Consider the following 15,821-nt stretch of genomic DNA (forward strand, 5'->3'; position numbering starts at 1 on the left):
ACAGTACCCCCCCCCAAAGGTGCGGACTCCGGCCGCAAAACCTTGACCTATAGGGGAGGGTCTGGGTGGGCGTCTGTCCGCGGTGGCGGCTCTGGCGCGGGACGCGGACCCCACTTCACCAATGTCTTAGTCCGCCGTATTGTCCGCCTCCGTGGCTTCCTCCCCATGCCCACCCCTCTCAATGACCCCACTGGACAGAGGGGCTGCTTGGGACAGAGGGGCAGCTCGGGACAGAGGTGAAGCAGCTGCTCGGGACAGAGGGGCGGCAGCTGCTCGGGACAGAGGGGCGGCAGCTGCTCGGGACAGAGGGGCGGCAGCAGCTCGGGACAGAGGGGCGGCAGCTGCTCGGGACCGAGGGGCGGCAGCAGCTCGGGACAGAGGGGCGGCAGCAGCTCGGGACAGAGGGGCGGCAGCAGCTCGGGACAGAGGGGCAGCTGCTCGGGACGGAGGGGCAGCTGCTCCGGGCGGAGGGGCTCTAGCGGCCCCTGGCTGACTGGCGGCACTGGCGGCCCCTGGCTGACTGGCGGCCCCTGATTGACTGGCGGCCCCTGGCTGACTGGCGGCACTGGCGGCCCCTGGCTGACGGGCGGCACTGGCGGCCCCTGGTTGACTGGCGGCACTGGCGGCCCCTGGCTGACTGGCGGCACTGGCGGCCCCTGGCTGACTGGCGGCACTGGCGGCCCCTGGCTGACTGGCGGCACTGGCGGCCCCTGGCTGACGGGCGGCACTGGCGGCCCCTGGCTGACGGGCGGCACTGGCTGCCCCTGGCTGACGGGCGGCACTGGCGGCTCCTGGCTGACGGGCGGCATTGGCGGCTCCTGGCAGACGGGCGGCACTGGTGGCGCTGGGCAGACGGGCGGCACTGGCGGCGCTGGGCAGACGGGCGGCACTGGCGGCGCTGGGCAGACGGGCGGCACTGGCGGCGCTGGGCAGACGGGCGGCACTGGCGGCGCTGGGCAGACGGGCGGCACTGGCGGCGCTGGGTAGACGGGCGGCGCTGGGCAGACGGGCGGCACTGGCGGCGCTGGGCTGAGTAGCTCTCCTAGCGCCGAACAGGCGGGAGACTCCGGCAGCGCTGGAGAGGAGGAAGGCTCTGGTAGTGCTGGACAGGCGAGGCGCACTGTAGGCCTGATGCGTGGTGCTGGCACTGGTGGTACTGGGCCGAGGACACGCACAGGAAGCCTTGTGCGGGGAGCTGCTACCGGAGGGCTGGGGTGTGGAGGTGGTACTGGAAAGACCGGACCGTGCAGGCGCACTGGAGCTCTTGAGCACCGAGCCTGCCCAACCTTACCTGGTTGAATGCTCACGGTCGCCCTGCCAGTGCGGCGTGGTGGAATAGCCCGCACTGGGCTATGCAGGCGAACCGGAGAAACCGAGCGCAAGGCTGGTGCCATGTAAGCCGGCCCAAGGAGACGCACTGGGGACCAGCTGCGTAGAGCCGGCTTCATGGCATTAGGCTCGACGCTCAATCTAGCCCGGCCGACACGCGGAGCTGGAATATACCGCACCGGGCTATGCACCCGCACTGGAGACACCGTGCGCACCACTGCATAACACGGTGCCTGTCCGGTCTCTCTAGCCCCCCGGTAAGCACAGGGAGTCTGCCCAGGTCTCCTACCTGGCGTAGCCATACTCCCTGTTAGCCCCCCCCCAAGAAATTTTTGGGGCTGCCTCTCGGGCTTCCTTCCGCGCCGCCGTGCCTGCTTCGCCAACTCCATTCTCTGATAGCCTTCCGCGCACTGCTCCATCGAATCCCAGGCGGGCTCCGGCACTCTCCCTGGGTCGGCCGCCCACCTGTCGATCTCCTCCCAAGTAGTATAACCCATGCCATTGCTGTCCATAACGTCCTCCCATGTCCATACCTCCTCGCGCTGCTCCTGCTGCTGCTTTCTCCGTTGCCCATTACCACACCGCTTGGTCCTGTTTTGGTGGGTGATTCTGTAACGGTTCTCCTCTTGTGAAGTAAAGGCGGACCAAAGCGCAGCGTGGTGGTTGTTCATTGTATTTATTTACGAAACTATACCTGAACAAACTAACGAAAACAAAACAAGAAACGTGAGAACTCAAAACAGCCCTGTCTGGTGCAAAACACAAAAACAGGAACAATCACCCACCACAATGATAACATGGGACAGAGGGACAGCTCGGGACAGAGGTAACTCGGGACAGATGGGTAGCTCAGCACTGAGAGGAAGCTCAGCACTGAGAAGAAGCTCAGCACTGAGAGGAAGCCCAGGCAGGTAGTAGAAACTACCAGAACCTGGCTGGCTGGCGGTTTCAGCAGATCCTGGTCGACTGGCGGTTTCAGCAGATCCTGGTCGACTGGCGGATCTGGGAGAATCTGGTCGACTGGCGGATCTGGGAGAATCTGGTCGACTGGCGGATCTGGGAGAATCTGGTCGACTGGCGGATCTGGGAGAATCTGGTCGACTGGCGGATCTGAGAGAGTCTGGACGACTGGCAGATCTGGGAGAGTCTGGACGACTGGCAGATCTGGAAGAGTCTGGTCGACTGGCAGATCTGGAAGAGTCTGGTCGACTGGCAGATCTGGAAGAGTCTGGTCGACTGGCAGATCTGGAAGAGTCTGGACGACTGGCAGATCTGGAAGAGTCTGGACGACTGGCAGATCTGGAAGAGTCTGGACGACTGGCAGATCTGGAAGAGTCTGGTCGACTGGCAGATCTGGAAGAGTCTGGTCGACTGGCAGATCTGGAAGAGTCTGGTCGACTGGCAGATCTGGAAGAGTCTGGTCGACTGGCAGATCTGGAAGAGTCTGGTCGACTGGCAGATCTGGAAGAGTCTGGACGACTGGCAGATCTGGAAGAGTCTGGACGACTGGCAGATCTGGAAGAGTCTGGACGACTGGCAGATCTGGAAGAGTCTGGACGACTGGCAGATCTGGAAGAGTCTGGACGACTGGCAGATCTGGAAGAGTCTGGACGACTGGCAGATCTGGAAGAGTCTGGTCGACTGGCAGCTCTGGCTGCTCCATGCTGACTGGCTGCTCCATGATGACTGGTAGCTCTGGCTGCTCCATGCTGACTGGCTGCTCCATGCTGACTGGCAGCTCTGGCTGCTCCATGCTGACTGGCTGCTCCATGCTGACTGGCAGCTCTGGCTGCTCCATGCTGACTGGCAGCTCTGGCTGCTCCATGCTGACTGGCTGCTCCATGCTGACTGGCTGCTCCATGCTGACTGGCGGCCCTGGCTGCTCCATGCTGACTGGCGGCCCTGGCTGCTCCATGCTGACTGGCGGCCCTGGCTGCTCCATGCTGACTGGCGGCCCTGGCTGCTCCTTGCAGACTGGCGGCCCTGGCTGCTCCTTGCAGACTGGCAGCTCTGGCGGCTCCTTGCAGACTGGCAGCTCTGGCGGCTCCTTGCAGACTGGCAGCTTTGGCGGCATCCTGCAGACAGGCAGCTCTGGCGGCTCCTTGCAGACTGGCAGCTCCATGCTAACTGGCAGCTCTATGTTAACTGGCAGTTCTGAACAGGCGGGAGACTCCGGCAGCGCTGTAGAGAAGGAAGGCTCTAACAGCGCTAAACAGGCGGGAGACTCCGACAGCGCTGGAGAGGAGGAAGGCTCTGGCAGCGCTGGACAGGCGAGGCGCACTGTAGGCCTGATGCGTGGTGCTGGCACTGGTGGTACTGGGCCAAGGACACGCACAGGAAGCCTGGTGCGGGGAGCTGCTACCGGAGGGCTGGGGTGTGGAGGTGGTACTGGAAAAACCGGACCGTGCAGGCGCACTGGAGCTCTTGAGCACCGAGCCTGCCCAACCTTACCTGGTTGAATGCTCACGGTCGCCCTGCCAGTGCGGAGAGGTGGAATAGCCCGCACTGGGCTATGCAGGCGAACCGGAGACACCGAGCGCAAGGCTGGTGCCATGTAAGCCGGCCCAAGGAGACGCACTGGGGACCAGCTGCGTAGAGCCGGCTTCATGGCATTAGGCTCGACGCTCAATCTAGCCCGGCAGACACGCGGAGCTGGAATATACCGCACCGGGCTATGCACCCGCACTGGAGACACCGTGCGCACCACTGCATAACACGGTGCCTGTCCGGTCTCTCTAGCCCCCCGGTAAGCACAGGGAGTTTGCGCAGGTCTCCTACCTGGCGTAGCCATACTCCCTGTTAGCCCCCCCCCAAGAAATTTTTGGGGCTGCCTCTCGGGCTTCCTTGCCAGCCGTGTTCCCTCATATCGCCGGCTCCTCTCTCCGGCTGCCTCAGCTCTCCTAAGTGCCTCCACCTGTTCCCATGGGAGGCGATCTCTTCCAGCCAGTATCTCCTCCCAAGTGTAACAGCCCTTGCCATCCAAAACGTCCTCCCATGTCCATTCCTCTTTACGCTGCTGTTGCTGCCTGTTGACACGCTGCTTGGTCCGTTGGTGGTGGGTGATTCTGTAACGGTTTTCTTGATGCGAAGGCGAGTCGGACCAAAATGCAGCGTGTGGTTTACGATCCATGTTTATTAATAATACGAAACACGAATCTCCAATACAATACTATAAAACAAAACGTAACGAAAACCTAAACAGCCTATCTGGTGAAAAACACATAGACAGGAACAATCACCCACAAACAAACAGTGAAACCCAGGCTACCTAAGTATGATTCTCAATCAGAGACAACTAATGACACCTGCCTCTGATTGAGAACCATACTAGGCCGAAAACATAGAACTGACCCAAAACATAGAAAAACAAACATAGACTGCCCACCCAACTCACGCCCTGACCATACTAAATAAATACAAAAACAAAGGAAATAGAGGTCAGAACGTGACAGAGACCCAGAAAACCTGAGTCTACGCCTTCACTATGGTGAATCACTAAAACAATACAGAAATACACTACGGAAAAAGAAGGAACAGCACGTCAGAAATCAGCTCAATGTAAAGTGAAGAATTCATAGACTCTAACCACTTCTGGGAAAATTGGAAAACACTAAACAAACAACAACATGAAGAATTATCTATCCAAAATGGAGATGTATGGGTAAACCACTTCTCCAATCTTTTTGACTCTATAACAAAGAACAAACAGCCAAAACATACATGACCAAATACAAATCTTAGAATCAACTATAAAAAGACCAGAACCCACTGGATTCTCCAATTACCTTGAATGAACTCTAACCCCTTCTGGGAAAATACAACCACCTAAATGGAAGCGATTCCCAAACCTTCCATAACAAAGCCATCACCTACAGAGAGATGAACCTGGAGAAGAGTCCCCTAAGCAAGCTGGTCCTGGTGCTCTGTTCACAAACACAAACACACCCTACAGAGCCCCAGGACAGCAGCACAATTAGACCCAACCAAATCATGAGAAAACAAAAAGATAATTACTTGACACATTGGAAAGAATTAACAAAAAAACAGAGAAAACTAGAATGCTATTTGGCCCTAAACAGAGGCAGAATACCTGACCACAGTGACTGACCCAAACTTAAGGAAAGCTTTTACTATGTACAGACTCAGTGAGCATAGCCTTGGTATTGAGAAAGACCGCCGTAGGCAGACGTGGCTCTCAAGAGAAGACAGGCTATGTGCTCACTGCCCACAAAATGAGGTGGAAACTGAGCTGCACTTCCTGACCTCCTGTCCAACGTATGACCATATTAGAGATACATATTTCCCTCAGATTACACAGATCCACAAAGAATTTGAAAAGAAACCCGATTTTGATAAACTCCCATATCTACTGGGTGAAATTCCACAGTGTGCCATCACAGCAGCAAGATTTGTGACCTGTTGCCACAAGAAAAGGGCAACCAGTGAAGAACACACACCATTGTAAATACAACCCATATTTATGCTTATTTATTTTCCCTTGTGTACTTTAACCATTTGTACATTGTTACAACATTGTATATACAGTGGGGAGAACAAGTATTTGATACACTGCCGATTTTGCAGGTTTTCCTACTTACAAAGCATGTAGAGGTCTGTGATTTTTATGATTTTCTGGATTTTTGTTTTAGATTCTGTCTCACAGAGTTGAAGTGTACCTATGATAAATTACAGACCTCTACATGCTTTGTAAGTAGGAAAACGTGCAATATATATATATATATATATACAGTATATATATATATATATATATATATATATATATATATATATATATATATATGGCATTTGTTATGTAACTATTGTTTTGAAACTTCTGTTTGTGTAATGTTTACTGTTAATTTTATTGTTTATTTCACTTTTGTATATTATCTACCTCACTTGCTTTGGCAATGTTAACACATGTTTCCCATGCCAATAAAGCCCCTTGAATTGAATTGAATTGAATTGAATTGAGAGAGAGACAGAGAGACAGAGAGAGAGACAGAGAGAGACAGAGAGAGAGAGAGACAGAGAGAGAGACAGAGAGAGAGACAGAGACAGAGACAAAGACAGAGAGAGACAGAGAGAGAGACAGAGAGACAGAGACAAAGACAGAGACAGAGAGAGAGAGAGACAGAGCGAGAGAGACAGAGACAAAGACAGAGACAGAGAGAGAGAGAGAGAGAGACAGAGAGAGAGACAGAGCGAGAGAGACAGAGACAGAGAGAGAGAGAGAGAGAGAGAGAGAGGGACAAAGAAAGAGAGAGAGAGAGAGACAGAGAGAGAGAGCAGATGTGGGAAGGCCCAGAGACAGACACCGCCAGGGGATTGGAGGGCAGACCAGTGGAAAACAAACATTATGGTATAACTGACAACTGGTTACCACGGTGAGAAAAGGTATAGTTCTAAGAGATGAACCAAGGTAGTTACTGTCAAATAAAATTGTATTGGTCACGTAGTGTAATGCTTGTGTTACCTTGACAACCCAAACATACACAGTTGTCAAACCCACAACCATAGTAACTACAGATTACTAATGTGAACTTTAAACTGTATACTGTATCCACGGAGATGGAGGTAATACAACGCAACACCAGAACCCTGGACAAGACTGAGTGTACCTGACAGAGTCACAACAAGCTGCAGCACAGAGTGGCAGAGGTGGCCCGCTCTGCAAAGCATGCCATTGTCATTGTTCCAGGCATTAAGAGCTGCCCATGTGTCTGCCCATGTGTCTGCCTAGGCTGCCCATGTATCTGCCCAGACTGCCCATGTGTCTGCCCATGTGTCTGCCCAGACTGCCCATGTGTCTGCCCATGTGTCTGCCCATGTGTCTGCCTAGGCTGCCCATGTATCTGCCCAGACTGCCCATGTGTCTGCCCATGTGTCTGCCCAGACTGCCCATGTGTCTGCCCATGTGTCTGCCCATGTGTCTGCCCAGACTGCCCATGTGTCTGCCCATGTGTCTGCCCATGTGTCTGCCCATACTGCCCATGTGTCTGCCCATGTGTCTGCCCAGACTGCCCATGTGTCTGCCCATGTGTCTGTCCATGTGTCTGCCCATACTGCCCATGTGTCTGCCCATGTGTCTGCCCATACTGCCCATGTGTCTGCCCAGACTGCCCATGTGTCTGCCCATGTGTCTGCCCATACTGCCCATGTGTCTGCCCAGACTGCCCATGGGTCTGCCCATGTGTCTGCCCATGTGTCTGCCCAGACTGCCCATGTGTCTGCCCATGTGTCTGCCCAGACTGACCATGGGTCTGCCCATGTTTCTGCCCATGTGTCTTCCCAGACTGCCCATGTGTCTGCCCATGTGTCTGCCCAGACTGCCCATGTGTCTGCCCATGTGTCTGCCCATGTGTCTGCCCATGTGTCTGCCCATGTGTCTGCCCAGACTGCCCATGTGTCTGCCCAGAATGCCCATGTGTCTGCCCATGTGTCTGCCCATGTGTCTGCCCAGGCTGCCCATGTGTCTGCCCAGACTGCCCATGTGTCTGCCCATGTGTCTGCCCAGACTGCCCATGTGTCTGCCCATGTGTCTGCCCATGTGTCTGCCCATGTGTCTGCCAAGACTGCCCATGTGTCTGCCCAGAATGCCCATGTGTCTGCCCATGTGTCTGCCCATGTGTCTGCCCAGGCTGCCCATGTGTCTGCCCAGACTGCCCATGTGTCTGCCCATGTGTCTGCCCAGACTGCCCATGTGTCTGCCCATGTGTCTGCCCAGACTGCCCATGTGTCTGCCCATGTGTCTGCCCATACTGCCCATGTGTCTGCCCAGACTGCCCATGGGTCTGCCCATGGGTCTGCCCATGTGTCTGCCCAGACTGCCCATGTGTCTGTCCATTGTTCTGCCCAGACTTCCCATGTGTCTGTCCATTGTTCTGCCCAGACTTCCCATGTGTCTGTCCATTGTTCTGCCCAGACTTCCCATGTGTCTGCCCAGGCTGCCCATGTGACTGCCCATGTGTCTGCCCAGACTGCCCATGTGTCTGCCCAGACTGCCCATGTGACTGCCCATGTGACTGCCCATGTGTCTGCCCATGTGACTGCCCATGTGTCTGCCCAGACTGCCCATGTGACTGCCCATGTGACTGCCCATGTGTCTGCCCAGACTGCCCATGTGTCTGCCCAGACTTCCCATGTGTCTGCCCAGGCTGCTTATGTGTCTGTCCATTGTTCAACCCAGACTGCCCATGTGTCTGCCCATGTGTCTGTCCAGTGTTCTGCCCAGACTGCCCATTTGACTGCCCATGTGTCGTCTAAATTAATGAACACATTTAATCTACTTGTAAATTGAAGGAATCTGTAAGCCACGTCTGATAAAAGCCTCTGCTAACTGACCTAATAATTGGTTTACCTGTTGCAGGGTCCACGGTGCGGTCGATTAGGTGATCATCTTGATGGACCCACTCCCCGTTACATTTGAAGTAGATCTGTGTTGCCGGGGTGGAGCGACAGGTCAGGGTGACGGGCTTGTTCTTCACTATGTACTCATCGTCAGGCTCCACCAGGAAGTGAGGTAACAGGTCGTTGAAGGAGGCAGGAAGAGTCGCCGTGGCAACGTGCTCCGTACCAACTGGGAGATAAACAGGAAAGAGAAAGATTTTTGTTAAAAGAAATTTAAAGACAATAGTTCTGTAACGTATAATCCCTGAAACTACATATTTTGTTAAAGACAGTCAACAGATTTTAGTAAAGGCAATCCAACACAATATATTAAGAAACTGTCAATAGGTAGAGCTTCCTAAAGATTGGAAAGCTGCCATGGTCATCTCCCTCTTCTCTAGACCCAAACTGTTACAGACCTATATCTATCCTACCCTGCCTTTAGACCCAAACTGTTACAGACCTATATCTATCCTACCCTGCCTTTAGACCCAAACTGTTACAGACCTATATCTATCCTACCCTGCCTTTAGACCCAAACTGTTACAGACCTATATCTATCCTACCCTGCCTCTAGACCCAAACTGTTACAGACCTATATCTATCCTACCCTGCCTCTATACCCAAACTGTTACAGACCTATATCTATCCTCCCCTGCCTCTAGACCCAAACTGTTATAGACCTATATCCATCCTGCCCTGCCCTGCCTCTAGACCCAAACTGTTACAGACCTATATCTATCCTACCCTGCCTCTAGACCCAAACTGTTACAGACCTATATCTATCCTACCCTGCCTCTATACCCAAACTGTTACAGACCTATATCTATCCTCCCCTGCCTCTAGACCCAAACTGTTATAGACCTATATCCATCCTGCCCTGCCCTGCCTCTAGACCCAAACTGTTACAGACCTATATCTATCCTCCCCTGCCTCTAGACCCAAACTGTTATAGACCTATATCTATCCTCCCCTGCCTCTAGACCCAAACTGTTATAGACCTATATCTATCCTACCCTGCCTCTAGACCCAAACTGTTACAGACCTATATCTATCCTCCCCTGCCTCTATACCCAAACTGTTACGGACCTATATCTATCCTACCCTGCCTCCAGACCCAAACTGTTACAGACCTATATCTATCCTACCCTGCCTCTAGACCCAAACTGTTACAGACCTATATCCATCCTACCCTGCCTCTAGACCCAAACTGTTATAGACCTATATCTATCCTCCCCTGCCTCTAGACCCAAACTGTTACAGACCTATATCTATCCCCTGCCTCTATACCCAAACTGTTACAGACCTATATCTATCCTCCCCTGCCTCTAGACCCAAACTGTTATAGACCTATATCTATCCTCCCCTGCCTCTAGACCCAAACTGTTATAGACCTATATCTATCCTCCCCTGCCTCTAGACCCAAACTGTTACAGACCTATATCTATCCTCCCCTGCCTCTAGACCCAAACTGTTACAGACCTATATCCATCCTACCCTGCCTCTAGACCCAAACTGTTACAGACCTATATCCATCCTACCCTGCCTCTAGACCCAAACTGTTACAGACCTATATCTATCCTACCCTGTCTTTCTAATGTCTTCAGAAGCCAAGTGAACAAACAGATGACCGAACATTTCGAATCCCACAGTACCTTCTCCGCTATGCAATCCAGTTTCCGAGCTGGGCATGGGTGCACCTCAGCCACGCTCAAGGTCCTAAACGATATCATAACTGCCATTGATAAAAGATAGAACTGTGCAGCCGTCTTCATCGACCTGGCCAAGGCCTTCGATTCATATCGGCAGACTCAACAGCCTTGGTTTTTCTAATGATTGCCCTGCCAGGTTCACCTCTGGCAGTCTCTATGGGGGTGCCACAGGGTTCAATTCTCGGGTCGACTCTCTTCTCTGTATACATCAATGATGTCTCTCTTGCTGCTGGTGATTTTCTGATCCACCTCTACGCAGACGACACCATTCTGTATACTTCTGGCCCCTCTTTTGGACACTGTGTTATAAAACCTCCAAATGAGCTTCAATGCCACACAACACTCCTTCCGTGGCCTCCAACTGCTCTTATATGCTAGTAAAACGAAATACATGCTCTTCAACCGATCGCCGCAATCCAACACAATATGTCCAGAAACTGTCAATAGGTAGAATACCCTGAAACTGATTATTTTTACAATGTCTTTTTTTAGAAAGTCCCTCTGTCTTTTTGGTTGAGAGACCTTGCAGTTAAAGTGGTTTTAGAGTGGAGAAGAAGAAGCTATATTCTCCAGAATTGAGTGAGGAGAGTGTCTTTGTTACTGTGAACAACACTGGTACATGGCAAACACACATCGATTCCATTGAGTAGGCAGCATTGTGCGCAGTTCGTGTCCTGGTTTCTTGTTCAGACACTCCCACTCACACTGAAATAACTCAGCGCTGAAGTTACTGAGGGTTTAAATTCACTAGCCATGGGCCTGCATGGGTCAGAGAGACCACAGCCCATCTTTCTTTTCTCCGGGTTAACCCAGACTCTCTCCTGCTCTTAATCTCTTCACTTTAAGATCACATCTGACTGCGGGTCATAAATCCAGTCAGTCACTCACACTATGTTATATACAGTATACTATATATACAAAAGTAAGTGGACACCCCTTCAAATTAGTGGATTCGGCAATTTCAGCCACACCCGTTGCTGACAGATGTATAAAATCGAGCACACCGCCATGCAATCTCCATAGACAAACATTGGCAGTAGAATGACCTTACGGAAAAGCTCAGTGACTTTCAACGTGGCACCGTCGTTGGAAGCCACTGTTCCAATTAGTCAGTTCATCAAATTTCAGCCCAGCTAGAGTTGACCCCTGGGTCAACTGTAGGTGGTGTTATCGTGAAGTGGAAACGTCTAGAAGCAACAACGGCTTAGAAGCTGTGTAGACCGGCTAACAGAATGGGACTGTCAAGTGCTGAATGTATATCACGCTTCTGGGTTTGGCGGATGCCAGGAGAACGCTACCTGTCCCAATACATAGTGCCAACTGTAAAGTTTGGTGGAGGAGGAATAATGGTCTGGGGCTGTTTTTCATGGTTCGGGCCCCTTAGTTCCAGTGGAAATCTTAACGCTACAGCCTTCCCAGAAGAGTGGAGGCTGTTATTATAGCAGAGGGGGAACCAACTCCATATTAATGCCTTCCCAGAAGAGTGGAGGCTGTTATTATAGCAGAGGGGGAACCAACTCAGTTCAACCAGCAGTTTCTTAATATATTGTGTTGGATTGCCTTTATTAAAATCTGTTGACTGTCTTTAACAAAATATGTAGTATTAATATCTTCCCAGAAGAGTGGCTGTTATAGCAGCAAAAGGTGGGACCATGAGCCTTCCCAGAAGAAGCAGCAATGTTCCAACATCTAGTGGAAAGCCTTCCCAGAAGTTATAGCAGCAATGTTCCAACATCTAGTGGAAAGCTGAAGAGTGGAGGCTGTTATAGCAGCAATGTTCCAACATCTAGTGGAAAGCCTTCCCAGAAGAGTGGAGGCAGCAAACTTCCATGATTTTGGAATGAGCTGTTTGACGAGCAGGTGTCCCATACTTTTGGTCATGTAGTGTAGCTCTACTGGTTGAACTGACATTTTTTTTAATTTTACCTTTATTTAACTAGGCAAATTCTTATTTACAATGACGGCCTAGTGGGTTAGGTGCCTGTTCAGGGGCAGAACGACAGATTTGTACCTTGTCAGCTCGGGGGTTTGAACTTGCAACCTTCCGGTTACTAGTCCAACGCTTTAACCACTAGGCTACCTGCCGCCCCATCATTCTAGTTAGAGGAGAGGAGGAGGAGAGAGGAGAGGAGAGGACAGGAGAGGAAGAGAGATGGAGAGAGGAGAGGAGGAGAGGACAGGAGAGGGGGAAAACAAAAGAGAGGAGAGAAGGAGAGAGGGGGAGAGGAAGATGACAGGGGAATGAGTATGAACTTTACACACTTAACACAGGCATCCATTTCCATAACCCCCTTGTTGAGCAGAAATCGTTTTCTCAACATGTATTTATCTTAAAAGGACAAGAGAACGTGTTGTGTATTTTAACAAAGATATTCCTTGTTTTTCGGTAAGAAATGTCCTTAATGTGCCAAGAACCCAGTTACTAATAAAATTGTATTTGGGCAATTGCCACCACATAAGAAGAGCAGCTGAGTTGAAATCCAAATAAAATCCTTTCCACAGTCTCACTCTCTTACCCTGTCTCACTCTCTTACCCTGTCTCACTCTCTTACCCTGTCTCACTCTCTTACCCTGTCTCACTCTCTTACCCTGTCTCACTCTCTTACCCTGTCTCACTCTCTTACCCTGTCTCACTCTCTTACCCTGTCTCTCTCTCTCTCTCTCTCTTACCCTGTCTCACTCTCTTACCCTGTCTCTCTCTCTCTCTCTCTCTCTCTCTCTCTGTCTCTCTCTCTCTCTCTGTCTCTCTCTCAAATTCAAATTCAAATTCAAGCTGCTTTATTGGCATGAAAAACATTGTGTCAATATTGCCAAAGCAACAATGTATACAATATACATTGTAACAAAATGATAAATGATAGCAAATAATAATATAAAATGGTAGTAAATAATAATACAAAATTAAATACACAAATAATAACAATAAAATGATAACAGTCTACAGTAAACATTAATAATTATAGTAATAACAATAATAGTAATAATAAGTAAGTTACTGTTTACTATGCAGATGTTATTATTCAGTGTCCCTCAGGCTATGGCAGGAAAATACATATTTGGCTGCAAGAGGAGCCATTGCTCCTTCGCCCATGAGTATTCTTAGTTTTTCCTCTGGGTTCAATTTGTAAAAATTTTGAATATATGTAGTCATTTCTGTGAATAATGAATCTCTTTGTGAGGAATATTTATCACAGTAAAGGATATCTTTATCTATATATCTATATTATATCTAGGATATAAAAGATCTCTCTCTCTCTAGCTGTATGTCTCTCTCTCTCTCTCTCTAGCTGTATGTCTCTCTCTCTCTCTAGCTGTATGTCTCTCTCTCTCTCTCTCTCTCTCTCTCTCTCTCTCTCTCTCTCTCTCTCTCTCTCTCTCTCTCTAGCTGTATGTCTCTCTCCCTCTCTCTAGCTGTATGTCTCTCTCTCTCTCTCTAGCTGTATGTCTCTCTCTCTCTCTCTAGCTGTATGTCTCTCTCTCTCTCTCTCTAGCTGTATGTCTCTCTCTCTCTCTCTCTAGCTGTATGTCTCTCTCTCTCTCTCTCTAGCTGTATGTCTCTCTCTCTCTCTCTAGCTGTATGCCTCTCTCTCTCTCTCTAGCTGTATGTCTCTCTCTCTCTCTCAAGCTGTATGTCTCTCTCTCTCTCTCTAGCTGTATGTCTCTCTCTCTCTCTCTAGCTGTATGTCTCTCTCTCTCTCTCTAGCTGTATGTCTCTCTCTCTCTCTCTAGCTGTATGTCTCTCTCTCTCTCTCTAGCTGTATGTCTCTCTCTCTCTCTCTAGCTGTATGTCTCTCTCTCTCTCTCTAGCTGTATGTCTCTCTCTCTCTCTCTAGCTGTATGTCTCTCTCTCTCTCTCTAGCTGTATGTCTCTCTCTCTCTCTCTAGCTGTATGTCTCTCTCTCTCTCTCTCTAGCTGTATCTCTCTCTCTCTCTCTCTAGCTGTATGTCTCTCTCTCTCTCTCTAGCTGTATGTCTCTCTCTCTCTCTCTCTAGCTGTATGTCTCTCTCTCTCTCTAGCTGTATGTCTCTCTCTCTCTCTCTCTAGCTGTATGTCTCTCTCTCTCTCTCTCTAGCTGTATGTCTCTCTATCTCTCTCTAGCTGTATCTCTCTCTCTCTCTCTCTAGCTGTATGTCTCTCTCTCTCTCTAGCTGTATGTCTCTCTCTCTCTAGCTGTATGTCTCTCTCTCTCTCTCTCTCTCTCTCTCTCTCTCTCTCTCTCTCTCTCTCTCTCTCTCTCTCTCTCTCTAGCTGTATGTCTCTCTCCCTCTCTCTAGCTGTATGTCTCTCTCTCTCTCTCTAGCTGTATGTCTCTCTCTCTCTCTCTCTAGCTGTATGTCTCTCTCTCTCTCTCTCTCTAGCTGTATGTCTCTCTCTCTCTCTCTCTAGCTGTATGTCTCTCTCTCTCTCTCTAGCTGTATGCCTCTCTCTCTCTCTCTAGCTGTATGTCTCTCTCTCTCTCTCAAGCTGTATGTCTCTCTCTCTCTCTCTAGCTGTATCTCTCTCTCTCTCTCTCTAGCTGTATGTCTCTCTCTCTCTCTCTAGCTGTATGTCTCTCTCTCTCTCTCTAGCTGTATGTCTCTCTCTCTCTCTCTAGCTGTATGTCTCTCTCTCTCTCTCTAGCTGTATGTCTCTCTCTCTCTCTCTAGCTGTATGTCTCTCTCTCTCTCTCTAGCTGTATGTCTCTCTCTCTCTCTCTAGCTGTATGTCTCTCTCTCTCTCTCTAGCTGTATGTCTCTCTCTCTCTCTCTCTAGCTGTATGTCTCTCTCTCTCTCTCTAGCTGTATGTCTCTCTCTCTCTCTCTAGCTGTATGTCTCTCTCTCTCTCTCTCTAGCTGTATGTCTCTCTCTCTCTCTAGCTGTATGTCTCTCTCTCTCTCTCTCTAGCTGTATGTCTCTCTCTCTCTCTCTCTAGCTGTATGTCTCTCTATCTCTCTCTAGCTGTATCTCTCTCTCTCTCTCTCTAGCTGTATGTCTCTCTCTCTCTCTAGCTGTATGTCTCTCTCTCTCTCTCTAGCTGTATGTCTCTCTCTCTCTCTCTCTAGCTGTATGTCTCTCTCTCTCTCTCTAGCTGTATGTCTCTCTCTCTCTCTCTAGCTGTATGTCTCTCTCTCTCTCTCTAGCTGTATGTCTCTCTCTCTCTCTCTAGCTGTATGTCTCTCTCTCTCTCTCGCTGTATCTCTCTCTCTCTCTCTCTAGCTGTATGTCTCTCTCTCTCTCTCTCTCTCTCTCTCTCTAGCTGTATGTCTCTCTCTAGCTGTATGTCTCTCTCTCTCTCTCTAGCTGTATGTCTCTCTCTCTCTCTCTAGCTGTATGTCTCTCTCTCTCTCTAGCTGTATGTCTCTCTCTCTCTCTCTAGCTGTATGTCTCTCTCTCTCTCTCTAGCTGTATGT

The 15,821-nt window shown here is 50.3% G+C and overlaps 1 protein-coding gene across 1 annotated transcript in view; it reads right to left on the bottom strand.

Moving 5' to 3' along the window:
• The window catches only part of LOC139366100 (netrin receptor UNC5A-like), a 508,756-nt gene that overhangs the window by 246,842 nt on the left and 246,093 nt on the right, over positions 1-15,821 (bottom strand). Inside the window, exon 2 of the mRNA XM_071103198.1 lies at positions 8,690-8,908. Within this exon, the coding sequence (XP_070959299.1) occupies positions 8,690-8,908 (219 nt within the window). The remainder of the gene's footprint in view (positions 1-8,689; positions 8,909-15,821) is intronic.

Source organism: Oncorhynchus clarkii, chromosome 14 (assembly GCF_045791955.1).
Source record: "Oncorhynchus clarkii lewisi isolate Uvic-CL-2024 chromosome 14, UVic_Ocla_1.0, whole genome shotgun sequence".
NCBI lineage: Eukaryota > Metazoa > Chordata > Actinopteri > Salmoniformes > Salmonidae > Oncorhynchus > Oncorhynchus clarkii.